This window comes from Salmo salar, chromosome ssa01 (genome assembly GCF_905237065.1).
Source record: "Salmo salar chromosome ssa01, Ssal_v3.1, whole genome shotgun sequence".
Lineage (NCBI taxonomy): Eukaryota > Metazoa > Chordata > Actinopteri > Salmoniformes > Salmonidae > Salmo > Salmo salar.
In genome coordinates, this window is record NC_059442.1 from 169,310,350 (window position 1) to 169,330,798 (window position 20,449).

A 20,449-nucleotide genomic window follows, 5' to 3' on the forward strand; every position below is an offset into this window, starting at 1 on the left:
CAGATATAGAGAGTACAGGCTGGCAGCAGCCTGACGGCCATTTTGTTTATTTTCTTCTCTGTGATTGAGCCATTGAGGGCATTTTGAGGAAGTCTGCGAGATGAGGGGCTTCTTTTGTGAAAGTGTGTGTGTGTGTGTGTGTGTGTGTGTGTGTGTGTGTGTGTGTGTGTGTGTGTGTGTGTGTGTGTGTGTGTGTGTGTGTGTGTGTGTGAGACAGTGTGGGAACAGTGTTTTATGTTGACAGGGATGTTGGCACAGGCCCATGGAATGACGTCAAACAAACAGAGAGCTGTATTCTCCAGCTGGATAGTGATAGGGGAGAGGAGGGGGAAAGGGGGAGGAGGGGGAGAGGAGATTAGAGGAGAGGAGAGGAGGGGGAAAGAAGGGAGGTGGGGGGAAAGGGGGAGGCGAGGGGGAGGAGAGGAGGGGGAGGAGAAGAGGGGGAGGCAGGGGAGAGGAGGCGGGGGGAGATGAGAGAGTGGGAGGTGGAGGGAGAGGAGTGGGAGAGGAGGAGGGGGAGGGGAGGGGGAGAGGAGGCCGGGGGAGAGAAGAGGAGGGGGGTGGGGAGGGAGGGGGGGGGGCAGGGGAGGGGAGGTGGGGGAGGAGGGAGAAGGGGCAGGGGGAGGGGGAGGAGGGAGGAGGGAGAAGGGGGAGGGGAGGGGGAGAGGAGGCCGGGGGAGAGAAGAGGAGGGGGGGTGGGGAGGGAGGGAGGGGGGAAGGTGTAGAGGGAGGGGGAGGTGGGGGAGGAGGGAGGGGGAGGTGGGGGGAGGAGGAGGAGGGGAGGGGGAGGGGGAGGTGGGGGAGGAGGGAGAAGGGGGAGGGGGAACACTGTGAGACCATACAGTCAAACCCCTTTTTGAACCCACTCCTCAGTCTCCCCCTCCCCCTCTCTTCCCTCCTCCTCCCCCTCCCCTCTCTTCCCTCCTCCTCCCCCTCCCCTCCCCCTCTCTTCCCTCCTCCTCCCCCCTCCATGATAACTGGATGAGTGTGCCTGGTAAACACTGTTTTCAGAGAGGCAGGCATGCCAAACACACACGCACATTAATCCTTACTCTTTTGGGGTTTGCACCAATGTTGTTTTTAAATTCCAGTCATATTTCTCTGATGATTTAAGAGATAAAAGCGGTGCCTGTCTGGCACCGCTAAAATAAACTCACTTTGACATATCCTTGAAATGACCATCAGAATATTTTCTAAACTTTTAAGGCTCGTAATCCGTGACTGAATCTTTTATTTCTGACGCTCCGTATCCATGAGTGCCCAAATTCTTGCAGTATCTCTTAGGAAATTGGGACTTAACACATTTTCTCATGCCGAAACCGGATTAGAAACCAGAAGTTAAATCATAAATATAAGGTTCATAATTTCACTAAGAAAAAAAACTAACAACCAAAACATTAATACCCACTACAATGTCAAAACATAATTGTGTCTTGAGTTCAGTACATTTTGCTTGATTTTGTGGGCCCAAGACTATGGCGTATCGACATTAGCTAGCTAGCTAACGTTAGCATTCCAGCAACGCTAGTCAGCATAGAGCTGCTACATGATAATCAGTTTGTGTTAGCTACCTAGCTAGCCAGCCTAGCTAGCTCTAGTCCAATGGAAACCGATGCAGCCCTGCTGGCTACGTGGCTAGCTAGATGACTAGTGGTGAGAGTGAGGTCCCTATGAGATTCAAGGCTTAATAAGTGTCATCGTGCAGAAATTAGCAAAACAAATAACTGTTTGATGAGCTAGCAAGATAGCTATGACAGTTACCAGTGTGCATGCACAAATACATGATGACACATTGTATCGAAGTCAAGAAGTCATGCAGAATGGACTGTCTCTCTGGTACTGGACTGAACTGCCCTTTCTAGCTAGCTAGTAGAGGGGTACACAAATGGCGGTACAAATATGCACAGCTCCATGCAATTATATTGTTCTAGTCAATGACAATAAATGTTGCAACGAGTAAATACCCGCGTGTAAAATATATCTCATTGCAACGCATGCTAGTGCATAAAATCTCCAGTTGTTGATTTTTTTTGTTGCATAGGAAAGGAGTCTCACCCAACATCAAGCTTATGAAAGGGATATATTGCTAGCTAACTTAAGGTGGCAGGTAGCCTAGCGGTTAGGAGTGTTTGGTCAGTAAACAAAAGGTAGCTGGTTCAAATCCCTGAGCCGACTACGTGAAAAATCAGTCGATGTCCCCTTAATCCTAATTTCTCCTGTTAGTCGCTCTGGATAAGAGCGTCGATTGCAAAATGGATACACGTTTATGATAGCTAGTATGATGAAACCCGGTGACCACTACATGTCCTCGCATACCCATGTTTGGATCAAATGCACTTGATTTTTTTTCATCCGTACCGTGTGAACGACAAGCCCGTTCAGTCTATTTTGGGGGTGTCTATAATAATTGTTTATACTCAGCATGTAGGAACCTACGTACTGTAGATGTTTTCATGATGGTTTCATATGAGCTTCGTTTCATCTAAGAAGGCATTTAATATCACAAAGTATGCAGTATTTCCATTTCTTACTGCTGAACAATTAACCGATTATTCTTTATTTTATTTTTTCGTTTTTTAAACAAACTAATTGACCAACTTCGGTTCAATTATTTGAATTCGATTGAGTTTTTTTTTCTTCTGTGCATTCAATGTGAATATTTCACAGTTTCTCTTGAGATAAATCAGATCCAGCCTGAACTGTGTGACGTAGTAGGGAGGTGTAGTTCCAATAAGCCAATATTCTACATAGTTTAGCACATAAAACATGGTAATTAACTACAATAACCATAATCCATTGCGCATCTGCTTTTCCTGTCTGTGTTTCTTTTACACCTGCTACAGAAAAGGCAGAAGAATGCGCGATCGTGAGGGGATATAGATATTTTAATAGTTGTATAATTTTAATAGTATTTTGATTGGAATTTCACTCTTTTCTCCCATATTAAGAGATACAGTAACACATTTAAAATAGGAATAACAAAGAAACCCCCCAAAAAACAGACAGAAATTAAACACAAAAACTCGGTTTAAATAAAGGAATTAGGTCCAACACATGTAACGTATGGTGTAATCTTGAGACAGGTAAACAACCACCATTCTAAGTAAATCCTTACAGCATAATAGCTGATAAATCAAGTTCTGGGTGATTTAAATAAGGTTCTCACACTTTGTAGAACTGATCTGTTTTAGAATGTAATGTAAATGTCAGATATTCTAATGGCACCCATTCAAATAGTATCTTATGCCAATCCTTAATAGAAGGGGACCTTGTCATTAATCCGCTGTAAGAGGATGTTTTTACTCACTGTGACGGTAAAGGATGTTGTAAAGCCTCCTCTTATCCACAGAAGTAACATGTCTACTAGAGATACCTAACAGTAAAGAAACTGCCTCCAATTCTAGGTCGACCACTGGGATTTTTTTTCATTTTCTTGCAGAACAGCAGACCAGTATCTTTGTGATTTGGAACATGACCATAAACAATGTGTTAGGGTGCTTGTATCAGTCTTACATTTAAGACACTGAGGAGAGGAGGAAGAAGGGCTGAAAACATGTCTGTGATCTGGGGATATATGCAATCTGTGTATTATTCTTAACTGGATTGATCTTGTACGACTACAGATAGATATTGTTTTTGCATATCTCCAAAATGTCCTCCCACATCTCCTCGTCAATAGTAACAGACAATTCTTTCTCCCACACTCGTTCCACCCTCTGGGTGTCAACAGTAGAAAAGGAACCTTAAAAGAATCATAAAAGAAACAGACATTTTCCTTTGTGAGGAAAAAAAAAGAATTATTTCAATGATAGACACATCAGGGTTGTCAATCAAGGTGGTGCTATTCAAAATGTAATGCCTTACTTGTAAGAATCTGAAAAATTCCTGCTTTGGGAGTCGATATTTCTCAACCATCTGCTCAAATGACAAAATCTTATCAACGAATAAATAATTTAGTCTGCCTATGCCCTTATCAAGCCAAATGTTAAAGCCAGCATCCAGCAATCCTGGACCAAAATCTGGGTTGTTAAGAATCGGGGTAAGAGCAGAGGTTAGTTTGACCCTTCCCCACAAAGAAATTGAATTGACCTCCATGCTTTAAGTGTGTTAAGTGTAATGGGGTTATTGCAGCTATCTTTTACAGACTTGAAGCTTCTGAAAAATAAAAGATCCTGTAAAGGGTATTTTGAAAGAGAAGTCTCAATGTCCAACCAAATAGAGGATTCATAATTTGTGATCCAGTCAGAAATATAACATAATACTACTGATAAAGCCTAATGTTGGGCAGGTCCAAGCCACCCACAGAACTTGGCAGCTGCAATATTGCCATCTTAAGTCTTGGCTTGTGTTTATTCCATATGAAGGAACTTAACCAGCCATTTACATCTTGTATTACCTTGTTGGAAAGTAAGACTGGGATCATTTGGATTGGGTAAAGTAGTCTAGGTAAAATGTTCATTTTCAAGAGGGATATTCTACCCAACCATGAACTCGGAAGAGAGTTCCAGCGCTCCAGATCCTGTGTTATTGTATCAAATAAGGGAACAGAATTGGCTTTGTGCATTTGCTGGAACTTAGGAGTTATGAATATACCCAGATATGTAAAACCTGGGGGAGACCATTTAAAAGGGAAGGGGGGAGAAGTATTAGGTACAGAGTGAAGGTTACCAAGTGGCATAGCATCTGATTTAGTTAAATGAATCTTGTAGCCTGAGAATACACTGAATAATTCAATAATATTAACAAGAGATGTAATTGAAGTCTTGGGGCTAGAGATTAATATCACGACTCCATCAGCATACAAGCTTATTTTATGATGAACGTCAGACAGTGTATAGCAGGCGTTACCCTGATGGCCTCGGCCAGTGGTTCCATAACGAGCGCAAATAGGAGAGGGGACAAAGGACAGCCCTGTCTGGTACCTCTGTGTGTGGAGAAGCTATTTGACCTTAGCCCATTAGTAAGGACAGCCCTGTCTGGTACCTCTGTGTCTGGAGAAGCTATTTGACCTTAGCCCATTAGTAAGGACAGCCCTGTCTGGTACCTCTGTGTGTGGAGAAGCTATTTGACCTTAGCCCATTAGTAAGGACAGCCCTGTCTGGTACCTCTGTGTGTGGAGAAGCTATTTGATCTTAGCCCATTAGTAAGGACAGCCCTGTCTGGTACCTCTGCGTGTGGAGAAGCTATTTGACCTTAGCCCATTAGTAAGGACAGCCGCCTGAGGATCATCATTTTAAACCTTAACCCATTGTATCAAATCAAATCAAAATCAAATCACATTGTATTGGTCACATACACGTGGTTAGCAGATGTTATTGCGAGTGTAGCGAAATGCTTGTGCTTTTAGTTCCGACAGTGTAGTAATATCTAGCAAGTATTCTAACAATTCTAAAACAACTACCCAATACACACAAATCTAAAAGGATGGTATAAGAATATGTACATATAAATATATGGATGAGCGATGACCAAGCGGCATAGGCAAGATGCAATAGATGGTATATGATGCAGTATATACATATGAGATGAGTAATGTAAGATATGTAAACATTATTAAAGTGGTATTATTTAAAGTGAAACTATTATAAAACTATGGAAATTATTATAAAGTTGTCACCTAGACCAAATTTAATTAGAGCAAAGAATAGGTAGGACTATTCCACACGGTCAAATGCTTTCTCAGCATCTAGGGAGAGCACAGGACCATCCACAGCACTTGGTTGGTATGCTTGAATAACATTAAGAAGCCGACCGGACAATATTACATGTGTTATGGTCCTTAATGAAGCCAGTTTGGTCCCTTTTCACAATGAGCGGCAATAAGCCCTGTAGTCGTGTGACTAGGATTTTAGAAAGCAATTTTCAATCCACATTCAGAAGAGCAATAGTTCTGTACGAGGAACAAGACTCTGGGCATTTCCCCTTTTTGAGAATAAGTGATACGTTAGCTTTTGAGCGAGGCAGTCATCTGAAAATTAGTGGTTAAACATATCAAACAATGGCTCAAGGATCAGGCCATGGAACTCTTTATAGAACTCACTACAAAACCCGTCTGGTCCTGGGACCATTTTGCAGATTCTCAACTGCAAACATGATCTCTTCCTTGGTAATAGGGGCATTGAGGATAGACCTTTGTTCTTTGGAGATAGTCGGGAGTTCAATCATAGAAAATAAGTCCTCCATCAGTTTTAGTGCATCATTTGTCAGTTCTGAGGCATAAAGATTTGCATAACATTTCTTAAATTACTAATTTATCAATTTATTTTAATATAAATGGTTTCCATCAGAATCAGTAATAGTAGGGGGGGGTTGCCGCTAGCTAACATGCAGGTGATTTCAATTCTCCAATGTAGACTCTTAAATCTGCGTAACCACTCTATAGCAACATCATTTATACATATGAAAATCAATAAAAAAAAGATCGAGGCTCTTCCACCTAAGACCAAAGCTGGGCACCAATATAGATTCACACAGATCTCAGTCTGAGCTATGGTGGCAGTTACTGTAGCAAGAAAACATTTTTTATTTATTTAAAAAAAAATTACTGAACAAGAGCACTTGAGAACGCATATCATTGCTTCATGACTAGATTTGAATAAAAAAAAGTTATCCAAAGGCGTAGCGTAAAGTTATTTACCCGAGAGAGTCAATAAATGCAGCAGCCTCTTCAAGTGTGTAAAGCTTCTTCGGCGTGCCGTTGACCATCATCTTCAATGTGGACGGGTACACTGGATATCATCAAGGTGAATGCACCAATTTGTAAGTCGCTCTGGATAAGAGCGTCTGCTAAATGACGTAAATGTAAATGTACAGCAGTGCGTAATCGCATCTTCATTCTCTTGAGTCGAGCCTTCACCTCGTCAAACGCCTTGCGTCTTCGTACAACCCGCTGCGGAGTAATCATTGAAGAATAAGACCCTTGGATCTTTGGTCGTTGAATACCGTCAGATCCGGTGTGTCTGGCTGCATCCATGATGCACTGCTTGTCGATGAAGTTGTGGAACTTAATAACCACTGGCCGTGGCCGCTGGTTGGGACCGGGTATCGATGGGCTCTATCCAGTTTCACACGTCCAGCCTTAGTATCCATTTGTAGGTTGCCAGGAATCCATTCCTGAAAGAGTTTAACTGAACGTGTCCCTTCAGTTTTTTTTCGGAGAGTCCCACAACACGGATATTGCATCTGCGTTCTCGGTTAACCAAGTTATCAATGTGCTCCGCCATTTTGCTCACCTAAAGTGCCTTTATCTTAGTGTCCATTGATGTAGTTGAAGTTTCCACAGTAGAAATTCTTCCTTCCGCCTCATCGACACGTTTGACAACTTTCTGTAGTTCGGCTGAATGGCCTGCTATTGCTCCCAGGACCGTTCCTATCTTGATATCGATCACTTTAGTAATGTTATCTTTCATCTTTTGAATCACATGGTCCATCGTGCCTGGATCTGCAATGGTGTTAGCTTCGCTAACGTTAGTTATCTCATCCTGCACATCTACACGGGTGGTGGTTTTGGTCAAGTTTTTAGTAGTTCTGCTGGGCATGTTGTTGGAAACTTTTGAGAAATAGCCATCAAGACTCATTGTATGGTAACTTATTTAGCAAATTCTACCACTTTTTCAAGCTAAAAAAAAATATAAAGAGAGAAATTAACGAATGCCAAGGGAGCTCTTTGAAACACAGTGTTTTTCTCGACGGACAAAACCGTCCTGGTTTTAATGATGACAACACCAGAGTTGGTCTACCATCTATGACAACACTGGTCCTGCCATGCACGCAAAGCTAGCTAGCATCCTCTTTGATAACTGGTATACCTTGCTAGCTAACTTAGCTAGCTCATCAAACAGTATTTTTGCTATTCCTGCACGATGGCACTTATTAGGGCCTTGAATCTCATATGGACCTCACTGTCACAACTGGTCATCCAGCTAGCCATTGGACTAGACTAGACCTTGCTAGCAAGGTAGCTAACGCTGGCTAGCTAGCTAACACTAGCATCGCTAGCAAGCTAACGTTAGCTAGCTAGCTAGCGAATGACGATACACCATAGTCATGGATCCGCAAAATCAAGCAAATGGTACTGAACTCGTGACAAAATCATGTTTTGACACAGGAATAAAAGACCCGGTCAGGGATTAGAAGCCACTCCAAAACTGTAATAATAACGTAATGTACCTTATTGTTAGAAAAGCTTCCAGTTAATGAAAGTAGGTGTGTTGAAAGCTGCCAAATGTTTACAAAAGAACAGACTGAATGGCGGGGCTGCTGTTTGGAAAAGAAAACGAAAAGTAATGAAGGTTTGTGGCTTTAATATATTGTAAATTCTCTCTGTCTCCTCTCTCTCTCCCCCCTCTCTTCCTCCTCTCCACCTGTCCTCTCCTGCTCTCCATCCCCACTCTCCTCCACTCTCTCCACCCCCATCTCCTCTCTCTCTCCCCCCCTCTCTTCCTCCTCTCCACCTGTCCTCTCCTGCTCTCCATCCCCACTCTCTCCACCCCCATCTCCTCCCTCTCTCCCTCCCTCTCTTCCTCCTCTCCGCCTGTCCTCTCCTGCTCTCCACCCCCATCTCCTCCCCTCTCCCCAGCTCTCTCCAGTGGTCTCCAGGGCCAGAGTGCCTCGTCTGTCTCGTCAGAGATCAAGTCAGAGGATGAAGGGGATGAGAACCTACAGGATGCCAGATCTATGGAGACCAAGAAGGAGGAGCCTGACAACAAGGACCTCAAGTCTATTGATAGGTCAAGATCTAGATCACATTTATTGATAGGTCAAAATCTAGGTAGCCATGTCCACAGTGCTCGCTTCATTTAAATACGCTTACAACGAATTTTGATGAAGTGAACAGTGTGATTTTTATTAAGTGAACAGTGTGATTTGAGGGACAGGTAAATTAATTAATAAACAACGACTAGAAAAACAAAAGACTTGGATAAACCCACAAGGTGAAAAACCATTCTCAAATATATTCACTTAACTATCTGCAACATTGTTCTTAACTACATAGACTTTATGACGGTAAAATACAAAGGCATACTTTTAAATTTGCCAAAAACTTTTCCATCGCTCACAGCACTCATAGATTTTGGTTGAATACACACATACTTTAATAACAAATGAATCAAATCAATCATTCATAGTTTTCTCCGAAGTTCTTCTCCTTTGGGTAATTCCAGACTTGTCAACAGACTTGAGCCGTGTTTTAGCTGTTTCTCACACACCAGAGAAAGGCCCCCACTTCCTCATTCCCAAGATGCACCATCCAGGATAAACGCTGTGACATCTCTGCGTTTATAGCCCCCTTCTGCCTGGAATGATACAATCAGACTTTTTCAGACCCCAACCCCAGATGATCTTGATGATGAAACAAATATTGGTATCGGTATCCTGCAGTACTACAGTGGGTATCCTGCAGTACTACAGTGGGTATCCTGCAGTACTACAGTGGGTATCCTGCAGTACTACAGTGGGTATCCTGCAGTACTACAGTGGGTATCCTACAGTACTACAGTGGGTATCCTGCAGTACTACAGTAGGTATGCTACAGTACTACAGTGGGTATCCGACAGTACTACAGTGGGTATCCGACAGTACTACAGTGGGTATCCTACAGTACTACAGTGGGTATCCTGCAGTACTACAGTAGGTATGCTACAGTACTACAGTGGGTATCCTACAGTACTACAGTGGGTATCCGACAGTACTACAGTGGGTATCCTACAGTACTACAGTGGGTATGCTGCAGTACTACAGTCGGTATCCTGCAGTACTACAGTTGCATTTTACGATTGAAAATAGGTGCACTGAACGATTGAAAATTGAAAATGAATTGTTTTCAGGTTACATCACCATCTACATACATATATATGACTATACAGTATATATATATATATATACAGTATAGTCAGCTGTACAGGTAAATGAATAGGCATCACAACTCCTATAAACAGAGATTCAGACTGAACCCGGCTTCATGCATTGTGGTGACATTTCAAAATGGCTAAGCGTGGGTAAGCGTTGGTTTAGCTGGTGCTGATCAGTCCCCCTATCGGTCCCACAGCAACGCGGATGACGAGGACTTGTCTCCGGAGCAGAAGATCGAACGTGAGAAGGAACGCAGGATGGCCAACAACGCCCGGGAGCGTCTGCGTGTCCGAGACATCAACGAGGCTTTCAAGGAGCTGGGGCGCATGGTGCAGCTGCACCTGAAGAGCGACAAGCCACAGACCAAACTGCTCATACTGCATCAGGCCGTGGCCGTCATACTGAGTCTGGAGCAGCAAGTCAGAGGCAAGGGATCTGACACACATATACACACATATAGGGATCTGACACACACATATATATATACACATATAGGGATCTGACATATACATATATATATACACATATAGGGATCTGACATATACATATATATATATACACATATAGGGATCTGACATATACATATATATATACACATATAGGGATCTGACACACACATATATATATATATACACATATAGGGATCTGACACATATATATATATATATACACATATATATATACACATATAGGGATCTGACATATACATATATATATATACACATATAGGGATCTGACACACACATATATATATATATATACACATATAGGGATCTGACACATATATATATACACATATATATACACATATAGGGATCTGACACACACATATATATATATATATATATACACATATAGGGATCTGACACATATATATATACACATATATATACACATATAGGGATCTGACACACACATACATATACACATATAGGGATCTGACATAAACATATATATACACATATAGGGATCTGACACACACATATATATATACACATATAGGGATCTGACACACATATATATACACATATATATACACATATAGGGATCTGACACACATATATACACATATATATATACACACATAGGGATCTGACACACACATATACACATATATATACACATATAGGGATCTGACACAATATATATATATATACACATATATATACACATATAGGGATCTGACACACACATATATACACACATATATATATACACATATAGGGATCTGACACACACACACACATATATATATACACATATAGGGATCTGACACACACACACATATATATACACATATAGGGATCTGACATATACATATATATATACACATATATATGTGTGTCTGGTCCCAATATATATATATGTGTGTGTCAGATCCCTATATGTATATATATATATATATATATATAGACACATAGAGACAGAGACAGACAGACACATAGACGGACACATAGAGACAGACACAGACACTTAGAGACAGACAGACAGACACATAGAGAAAGACACACACAGAGACAGACACACACAGAGACAGACACACACAGAGACAGACAGACAGACACATAGAGACAGACACATAGAGACAGAGACAGACACTTAGAGACAGACACTTAGAGACAGACACTTAAGACACAGACACTTAGAGACAGACACACACACAGACAGACAGACACATAGAGACAAACACTTAAGACACAGACACTTAAGAGACAGACAGACACACAGATATATATATAGACACACAGAGACATATATAGACACACAGAGACATATATAGACACACAGAGACATATATAGACATATAGAGACATATATAGACACACAGAGACATATATAGACACACAGAGACATATATAGACACACAGAGACATATATAGACACACAGAGACATATATAGACATATAGAGACATATATAGACACACAGAGACATATATAGACACACAGAGACATATATAGACACACAGAGACATATATAGACACACAGAGACATATACAGACAGTTACACAGTACACACAAGATTTCACTTGCTGCTCCTGGCTCAGTATGTGGCTCAGTATGTGTGGGTGTGTGTGTGTGTGTGTAGTAGTGGTAGTGGTAGTGGTAGTAGTAGTAGCAGTAGTAGTAGTAGTCACAGCAGTAGTAGTAGTAGTAGTAGTAGTAGTAGTAGTAGTTGTAGTAGCAGCAGTAGTAGTAGTAGTAGCAGTAGCAGTAGTAGTAGTAGCAGTAGTAGTAGTAGCAGTAGTAGTAGCAGTAGTAGTACTTTTTAAATCAATTTCTAGTACTAGTACTGTTACTACTTCTACTACACACACATACACATACACACACCTACTGAGCCTGGAGCAGCAAATCAGAGGTCAGAGTCAATACAGACACACACACACACACACACCAACACACCAGGATGCATTATTCTTTAGGACTGGCTGTGGCTGAATCTTAACATTTAAGTCAAATGTTCACTTAGCTTCCTATTGATGTGAATGCATTACTAAGTGAAAATCTGACTTAAGTGAATTTAGGATTGGCTCCATAGTTTTATAATCAGATACAGAGCAATATCTTCTCAGATCCACCAGGTGGCGATGCTTCAGTTCTTAAATACTTACTTGTGCCTATATGTTTGTGTGTGTGTGTGTGTGTGTGTGTGTGTGTGTGTGTGTGTGTGTGTGTGTGTGTGTGTGTGTGTGTGTGTGTGTGTGTGTGTGTGTGTGTGTGTGTGTGTGTGTGTGTGTGTGTGTGTGTGTGTGTGTGTGTGTGTGTGTGTGTGAGTCCGTCTGTGTGTGTGTGTGTGTGTGTGTGTGTGTGTGTGTGTGTGTGTTCTTGCATGTTTGTGTGTGTATGTGTGTATGTGTGTGTGTGTATGTGTGTGTGTGTGTGTGTGTGTGTGTGTGTGTGTGTGTGTGTGTGTGTGTGTGTGTGTGTGTGTGTGCGCGTCCGTCCGTCCGTCCGTGTGTGTGCGTTCGTCTGTGTCTAGAGAGGAACCTGAACCCTAAGGCAGCGTGTCTGAAGAGACGTGAGGAGGAGAAGGGTTCGTCGGACGGCGGAGCGACCCTCTCCCTGGCCGGACCTCACCACGCCATGGGGGATGCCTCCAACCCAATGGGACAAATGTAAAAACCCCCTAAATGGTCAGAAGATATTCACTGTAAACTAATCTGCTGTGAAAACACGTGTACCATAACTTACCATCAACCAAAAACAAAGAAAAATTCAAATTGGGTGTATAAAAAAATTATAATTCAATAAATTATTCTGGCTTAATTTGCTAAGTAATACAACATAGTAAAATGGTAAATAAAATTGTAAAAAAATTCTAATCAGTCTTCCACAATGGCTTGGCTTGCCCTCTCTGCATAACATTATCGTTTTGACTACATTTGCATCCCATTATGAATAATACAAACTCAGTCAGAATTACAGGACACACGAGGACAACGTGGATAATTTCTCCCATGTGGCCTTTAATCTAAATCGATTGAAATTGAATGAGCAGAGATGCATAGTTAAGCTAACAATGGGGCTGTAATCAAACCCTATAAACTTATTGAAACAAAACCCTGGGTACATTTTAACAACAGATTAGCAGTAAGTGTGTGCTCATTTTGTTTCTGCTGTGTGTGTGTGTGTGTGTGTGTGTGTGTGTGTGTGTGTGTGTGTGTAGTTGACTCGCTTTAACTCATTGTGTGAAACTCAGTGAAAACTTCAACTTGTGGTTTTGATTGTGCGTGATGTGCTGTATTGTTTTGATTCGATCGTTTCACACCTGATGGTGTAGTTAGTTAACTAAGTGTTATCCGTGAACAAAAGAGACAGGAGGGAATGCTATGAATGCTGGGTATCTCCATATCGTAGAGATATTGAGTACAGTACCTCGTAGTGAGGTACCTAAATGCTATGAATGCTGGGTATCTCCATATCGTAGAGATATCGAGTACAGTACCTCGTAGTGAGGTACCTAAATGCTATGAATGCTGGGTATCTCCATATCGTAGAGATATCGAGTACAGTACCTCGTAGTGAGGTACCTAAATGCTATGAATGCTGGGTATCTCCATATCGTAGAGATATCGAGTACAGTACCTCGTAGTGAGGTACCTAAATGCTATGAATGCTGGGTATCTCCATATCGTAGAGATATCGAGTACAGTACCTCGTAGTGAGGTACCTAAATGCTATGAATGCTGGGTATCTCCATATCGTAGAGATATCGAGTACAGTACCTCGTAGTGAGGTACCTAAATGCTATGAACGCTGGGTATCTCCATATCGTAGAGATATCGAGTACAGTACCTCGTAGTGAGGTACCTAAATGCTATGAACGCTGGGTATCTCCATATCGTAGAGATATCGAGTACAGTACCTCGTAGTGAGGTACCTAAATGCTATGAATGCTGGGTATCTCCATATCGTAGAGATATCGAGTACAGTACCTCGTAGTGAGGTACCTAAATGCTATGAACGCTGGGTATCTCCATATCGTAGAGATATCGAGTACAGTACCTCGTAGTGAGGTACCTAAATGCTATGAACGCTGGGTATCTCCATATCGTAGAGATATTGAGTACAGTACCTCGTAGTGAGGTACCTAAATGCTATGAACGCTGGGTATCTCCATATCGTAGAGATATCGAGTACAGTACCTCGTAGTGAGGTACCTAAATGCTATGAATGCTGGGTATCTCCATATCGTAGAGATATCGAGTACAGTACCTCGTAGTGAGGTACCTAAATGCTATGAATGCTGGGTATCTCCATATCGTAGAGATATGGAGTACAGTACCTCGTAGTGAGGTACCTAAATGCTATGAATGCTGGGTATCTCCATATCGTAGAGATATCGAGTACAGTACCTCGTAGTGAGGTACCTAAATGCTATGAATGCTGGGTATCTCCATATCGTAGAGATATCGAGTACAGTACCTCGTAGTGAGGTACCTAAATGCTATGAATGCTGGGTATCTCCATATCGTAGAGATATCGAGTACAGTACCTCGTAGTGAGGTACCTAAATGCTATGAATGCTGGGTATCTCCAAGGTGAACCTGTTCAAATAGCAGGTGTGTAACGAAGATCTAAACTCCAGTACACAGGTACACAGTACACAGGTACACAGTGAAGAGGTACACAGTGAAGAGGTACACAGTAAAGAGGTACACAGTGAAGTGATACACAGTGAAGAGGTACACAGTGAAGAGGTACACAGTAAAGAGGTACACAGTGAAGTGATACACAGTGAAGAGGGACACAGTGAAGAGGTACACAGTGAAGAGGGACACAGTGAAGAGGGACACAGTGAAGAGGTACACAGTGAAGTGATACACAGTGAAGAGGGACACAGTGAAGAGGGACACAGTGAAGAGGGACACAGTGAAGAGGTACACAGTGAAGAGGTACACAGTGAAGTGATACACAGTGAAGAGGTACACAGTGAAGAGGGAGGTACACAGTGAAGAGGTACACAGTAAAGAGGTACACAGTAAAGAGGTACACAGTGAAGAGATACACAGTAAAGAGATACACAGTGAAGAGATACACAGTGAAGAGGTACACAGTGAAGTGATACACAGTGAAGTGATACACAGTAAAGAGGTACACAGTGAAGAGATACACAGTGAAGAGATACACAGTGAAGTGATACACAGTGAAGAGGTACACAGTACACATGTACACAGTGAAGAGGTACACAGTGAAGAGGTACACAGTGAAGAGGTACACAGTGAAGAGGTACACAGTGAAGTGATACACAGTGAAGTGGTACACAGTGAAGAGATACACAGTGAAGAGGTACACAGTGAAGGGGTACACAGTGAAGAGGTACACAGTGAAGAGGGAGGTACACAGTGAAGAGGTACACAGTAAATAGGTACACAGTAAAGAGGTACACAGTGAAGAGATACACAGTGAAGAGGTACACAGTGAAGAGGTACACAGTGAAGGGGTACACAGTGAAGAGGGAGGTACACAGTGAAGAGGTACACAGTAAAGTGATACACAGTAAAGAGATACACAGTAAAGAGATACACAGTAAAGAGATACACAGTGAAGAGATACACAGTGAAGAGATACACAGTAAAGAGGTACACAGTAAAGAGATACACAGTAAAGAGATACACAGTGAAGAGATACACAGTGAAGTGATACACAGTGAAGAGGTACACAGTAAAGGGGGAGGTACACAGTGAAGAGGGACACAGTAAAGAGATACACAGTGAAGAGATACACAGTAAAGAGATACACAGTGAAGAGGGACACAGTGAAGAGGTACACAGTGAAGAGATACACAGTGAAGTGATACACAGTGAAGAGGTACACAGTGAAGAGATACACAGTGAAGAGGTACACAGTGAAGAGGTACACAGTAAAGAGGGAGGTACACAGTGAAGAGGGACACAGTAAAGAGATACACAGTGAAGAGATACACAGTAAAGAGATACACAGTGAAGAGGGACACAGTGAAGAGGTACACAGTGAAGAGGTACACAGTGAAGAGGGACACAGTGAAGAGGTACACAGTGAAGAGGGACACAGTGAAGAGATACACAGTAAAGAGATACACAGTGAAGAGGTACACAGTGAAGGGGTACACAGTGAAGAGGGAGGTACACAGTGAAGAGGGAGGTACACAGTAAAGAGGTACACAGTAAAGAGGTACACAGTGAAGAGATACACAGTGAAGAGGTACACAGTAAAGAGGTACACAGTGAAGTGATACACAGTGAAGAGGTACACAGTACAGAGGTACACAGTGAAGAGGGACACAGTGAAGAGATACACAGTAAAGAGATACACAGTAAAGAGATACACAGTGAAGAGGTACACAGTGAAGAGGTACACAGTAAAGAGATACACAGTGAAGAGGGACACAGTGAAGAGATACACAGTGAAGAGATACACAGTAAAGAGATACACAGTAAAGAGATACACAGTGAAGAGGTACACAGTAAAGAGGGACACAGTGAAGAGGGACACAGTGAAGAGATACACAGTGAAGAGGTACACAGTAAAGAGATACACAGTAAAGAGATACACAGTGAAGAGGTACACAGTAAAGAGGGACACAGTGAAGAGGGACACAGTGAAGAGATACACAGTGAAGAGGGACACAGTGAAGAGATACACAGTAAAGAGATACACAGTGAAGAGATACACAGTGAAGTGATACACAGTGAAGAGGTACACAGTGAAGTGGTACACAGTGAAGAGGTACACAGTGAAGAGGTACACAGTGAAGAGGTACACAGTGAAGAGGTACACAGTAAAGAGGTACACAGTGAAGAGATACACAGTAAAGAGATACACAGTGAAGAGATACACAGTGAAGAGATACACAGTGAAGAGATACACAGTGAAGAGATACACAGTAAAGAGGTACACAGTGAAGTGATACACAGTGAAGAGGTACACAGTACACATGTACACAGTGAAGAGGGACACAGTGAAGAGGTACACAGTGAAGAGGTACACAGTGAAGAGGGACACAGTGAAGCGGGACACAGTGAAGAGGTACACAGTGAAGGGGTACACAGTGAAGAGGTACACAGAGGGTACACAGTGAAGGGTACACAGTGAAGAGGGACACAGTGAAGAGGTACACAGTGAAGAGATGCACAGTGAAGAGGTACACAGTGAAGAGGTACACAGTGAAGGGGTACACAGTGAAGAGGGAGGTACACAGTGAAGAGGGAGGTACACAGTGAAGAGGGAGGTACACAGTGAAGAGGTACACAGTGAAGAGGTACACAGTAAAGAGGTACACAGTGAAGAGATACACAGTAAAGAGATACACATTAAAGAGATACACAGTAAAGAGATACACAGTGAAGTGATACACAGTAAAGAGGTACACAGTACACATGTACAGAGTGAAGAGGGACACAGTGAAGAGATACACAGTGAAGAGGTACACAGTGAAGAGGTACACAGTAAAGAGGGAGGTACACAGTGAAGAGGGACACAGTAAAGAGGGAGGTACACAGTGAAGAGAACAGGAGATACACAGTGAAGAGGGACACAGTGAAGAGGGACACAGTGAAGTGATACACAGTGAAGAGGTACACAGTAAAGAGGTACACAGTAAAGAGGGAGGTACACAGTGAAGAGGGACACAGTGAAGAGGTACACAGTGAAGAGGTACACAGTGAAGAGGGACACAGTGAAGAGGTACACAGTGAAGAGGGACACAGTGAAGAGATACACAGTGAAGAGGTACACAGTAAAGAGGGACACAGTGAAGTGATACACAGTGAAGAGGTACACAGTACACATGTACACAGTGAAGAGGGACACAGTGAAGAGATACACAGTGAAGAGATACACAGTAAAGAGATACACAGTGAAGGGGTACACAGTGAAGAGGGAGGTACACAGTGAAGAGGGAGGTACACAGTGTAGAGGTACACAGTAAAGAGGTACACAGTGAAGAGTTACACAGTAAAGAGGTACACAGTAAAGAGATACACAGTGAAGAGATACACAGTGAAGAGATACACAGTGAAGAGGGACACAGTGAAGAGATACACAGTGAAGAGATACACAGTGAAGAGGTACACAGTAAAGAGGGACACAGTGAAGAGATACACAGTGAAGAGGTACACAGTAAAGAGGTACACAGTGAAGAGGGACACAGTGAAGAGATACACAGTGAAGAGATACACAGTGAAGAGATACACAGTGAAGAGATACACAGTGAAGAGGTACACAGTGAAGCGGTACACAGTGAAGGGGGACACAGTGAAGAGATACACAGTGAAGAGGGACACAGTGAAGAGGGACACAGTGAAGAGGGACACAGTGAAGCGGTACACAGTGAAGAGGGACACAGTAAAGAGGGACACAGTAAAGAGGGACACAGTGAAGAGGGACACAGTGAAGAGGGACACAGTGAAGAGGTACACAGTGAAGAGATACACAGTGAAGAGATACACAGTGAAGAGATACACAGTGAAGAGGTACACAGTGAAGCGATACACAGTGAAGAGGGACACAGTGAAGAGATACACAGTGAAGAGGGACACAGTGAAGAGGGACACAGTGAAGAGGGACACAGTGAAGCGGTACACAGTGAAGAGGGACACAGTAAAGAGGGACACAGTAAAGAGGGACACAGTGAAGAGGGACACAGTGAAGAGGGACACAGTGAAGAGGTACACAGTGAAGAGGGACACAGTGAAGAGGGACACAGTGAAGAGGGACACAGTGAAGAGGGACACAGTGAAGAGATACACAGTAAAGAGGGACACAGTGAAGAGGGACACAGTGAGGAGATAGAGAGGCCTTCTCACACCTTTATCTTAATCTTATGTGTAAGGAACAGACGTTTAGGACCTATGAAGGTTATTTTTAGGGCCTAGGGTGTCCATCTCGAAGTCGTACCTTTAGTTCCTTCTCAGTTGTGTGTGTTTGTGTGTCTGTCTGTATGGGTGTCTGTTGGTTTTGTTTGTCCAGGTAACAGGTGAGTCCAGGTAACAGGTGAGTACAGTGTCCCACAGCTGTCTCTAACCGCTTCTGTCCTCCTATAGGTCCAAGCTCCCAGAGTTCATCAAGATGATGAGTGACCACTTCCTTTGACAACATTCTCCTATTTCCTGAACCAATCAATCAACCGATCACGTCAATCAACGATCTATCTGACCACCTGATTTGACCAATGTTTTTTTTTTTTTTTCTCCCAGGACCACCTGTCTTTCGTCTTCTGTAGAAATGAACAAACTGCAAATGTATATTGGCTATGAAAACATAACAGATGTTTTCTTATTATTGTTTCTTATTTTCAGCATTCTCCCCCCCCCAAAAAAAAACAATTATTATATATGTTAAAGAAAAAGAAAAAAATTCACACAAAAAAAAAAAAGTTGATGCAACTGCGTGATGATGGGGGGACTATTTCTAACATATCATTATGTTGCTGAACAATGTTGCAGGATTCAGCTGCTGCCTCAACGAAATGGTAATCTTCTCCACGTTGTGGAAACTCTTGCAGTCGTGCCTGAAGTCCTCCTTGATGTTTAAAGTTTAAATAGATATATATGAAAAATCAATCAGTCAGTCTTGGGGGGGGGGGGGGTATAAAAAAAACGTTGAGATTATGTAGAATTTCAAGACATTTTTAAAACATGCAATAATTATTAAAAAAAAAAAAAAGTGTACTTCTAATCGAAAAACAGAACAGATACATTTTAAGATGACACTTTTGTTTTTTGGGGCTCTAAGTTGGCTGTATACTAGAAAGAGCAGTGTTGGGGGAATGCTACTTTTTAAAGTAACTCGTTAGGTTACAACTTTACTGCAATTAAAAGTAACACGTTACATTACACTGTTACTTACTGTGGAAAGTAACTCGTTAGTCGTTACATTACTTTTGCGTTACCAAACTCCAAGAAAACCCTCTGAAAATGTATTGAGCGTGTTGGTCGTTGTTATGCCCAGTAGAGGGTGGCTTGCCTATTTACTAATCGGCGCTACAATGATTTCATCGGACATCATGGGAGAGATCCAGAACGAGATCTCTGTCAGATTTCCTGATAGCTGTTTCAGTTGTTTTTACTAAATTGAACCGTGTATTTTGCAATAAACAATATCTTATTTTTTAA

At 42.2% G+C, this 20,449-nt stretch overlaps 1 protein-coding gene across 4 annotated transcripts in view; it reads left to right on the top strand.

Annotated features, from left to right (window-relative positions):
* The window catches only part of LOC106572331 (transcription factor 4), a 513,525-nt gene extending 493,632 nt beyond the window's left edge, over positions 1–19,893 (top strand). For 3 of the 4 annotated variants that reach the window (XM_045694032.1, XM_045694014.1, XM_045694037.1), the window contains 4 exons: positions 8,579–8,729; positions 10,049–10,278; positions 12,835–12,988; positions 19,379–19,893. In XM_045694032.1, the coding sequence (XP_045549988.1) occupies positions 8,579–8,729; positions 10,049–10,278; positions 12,835–12,974 (521 nt within the window). In that variant the 3' untranslated portion in view covers positions 12,975–12,988; positions 19,379–19,893. The remainder of the gene's footprint in view (positions 1–8,578; positions 8,730–10,048; positions 10,279–12,834; positions 12,989–19,378) is intronic. The other variant, XM_045694023.1, reaches the window with a different exon arrangement.
* The last annotated feature ends 556 nt before the right edge of the window (positions 19,894–20,449 follow it).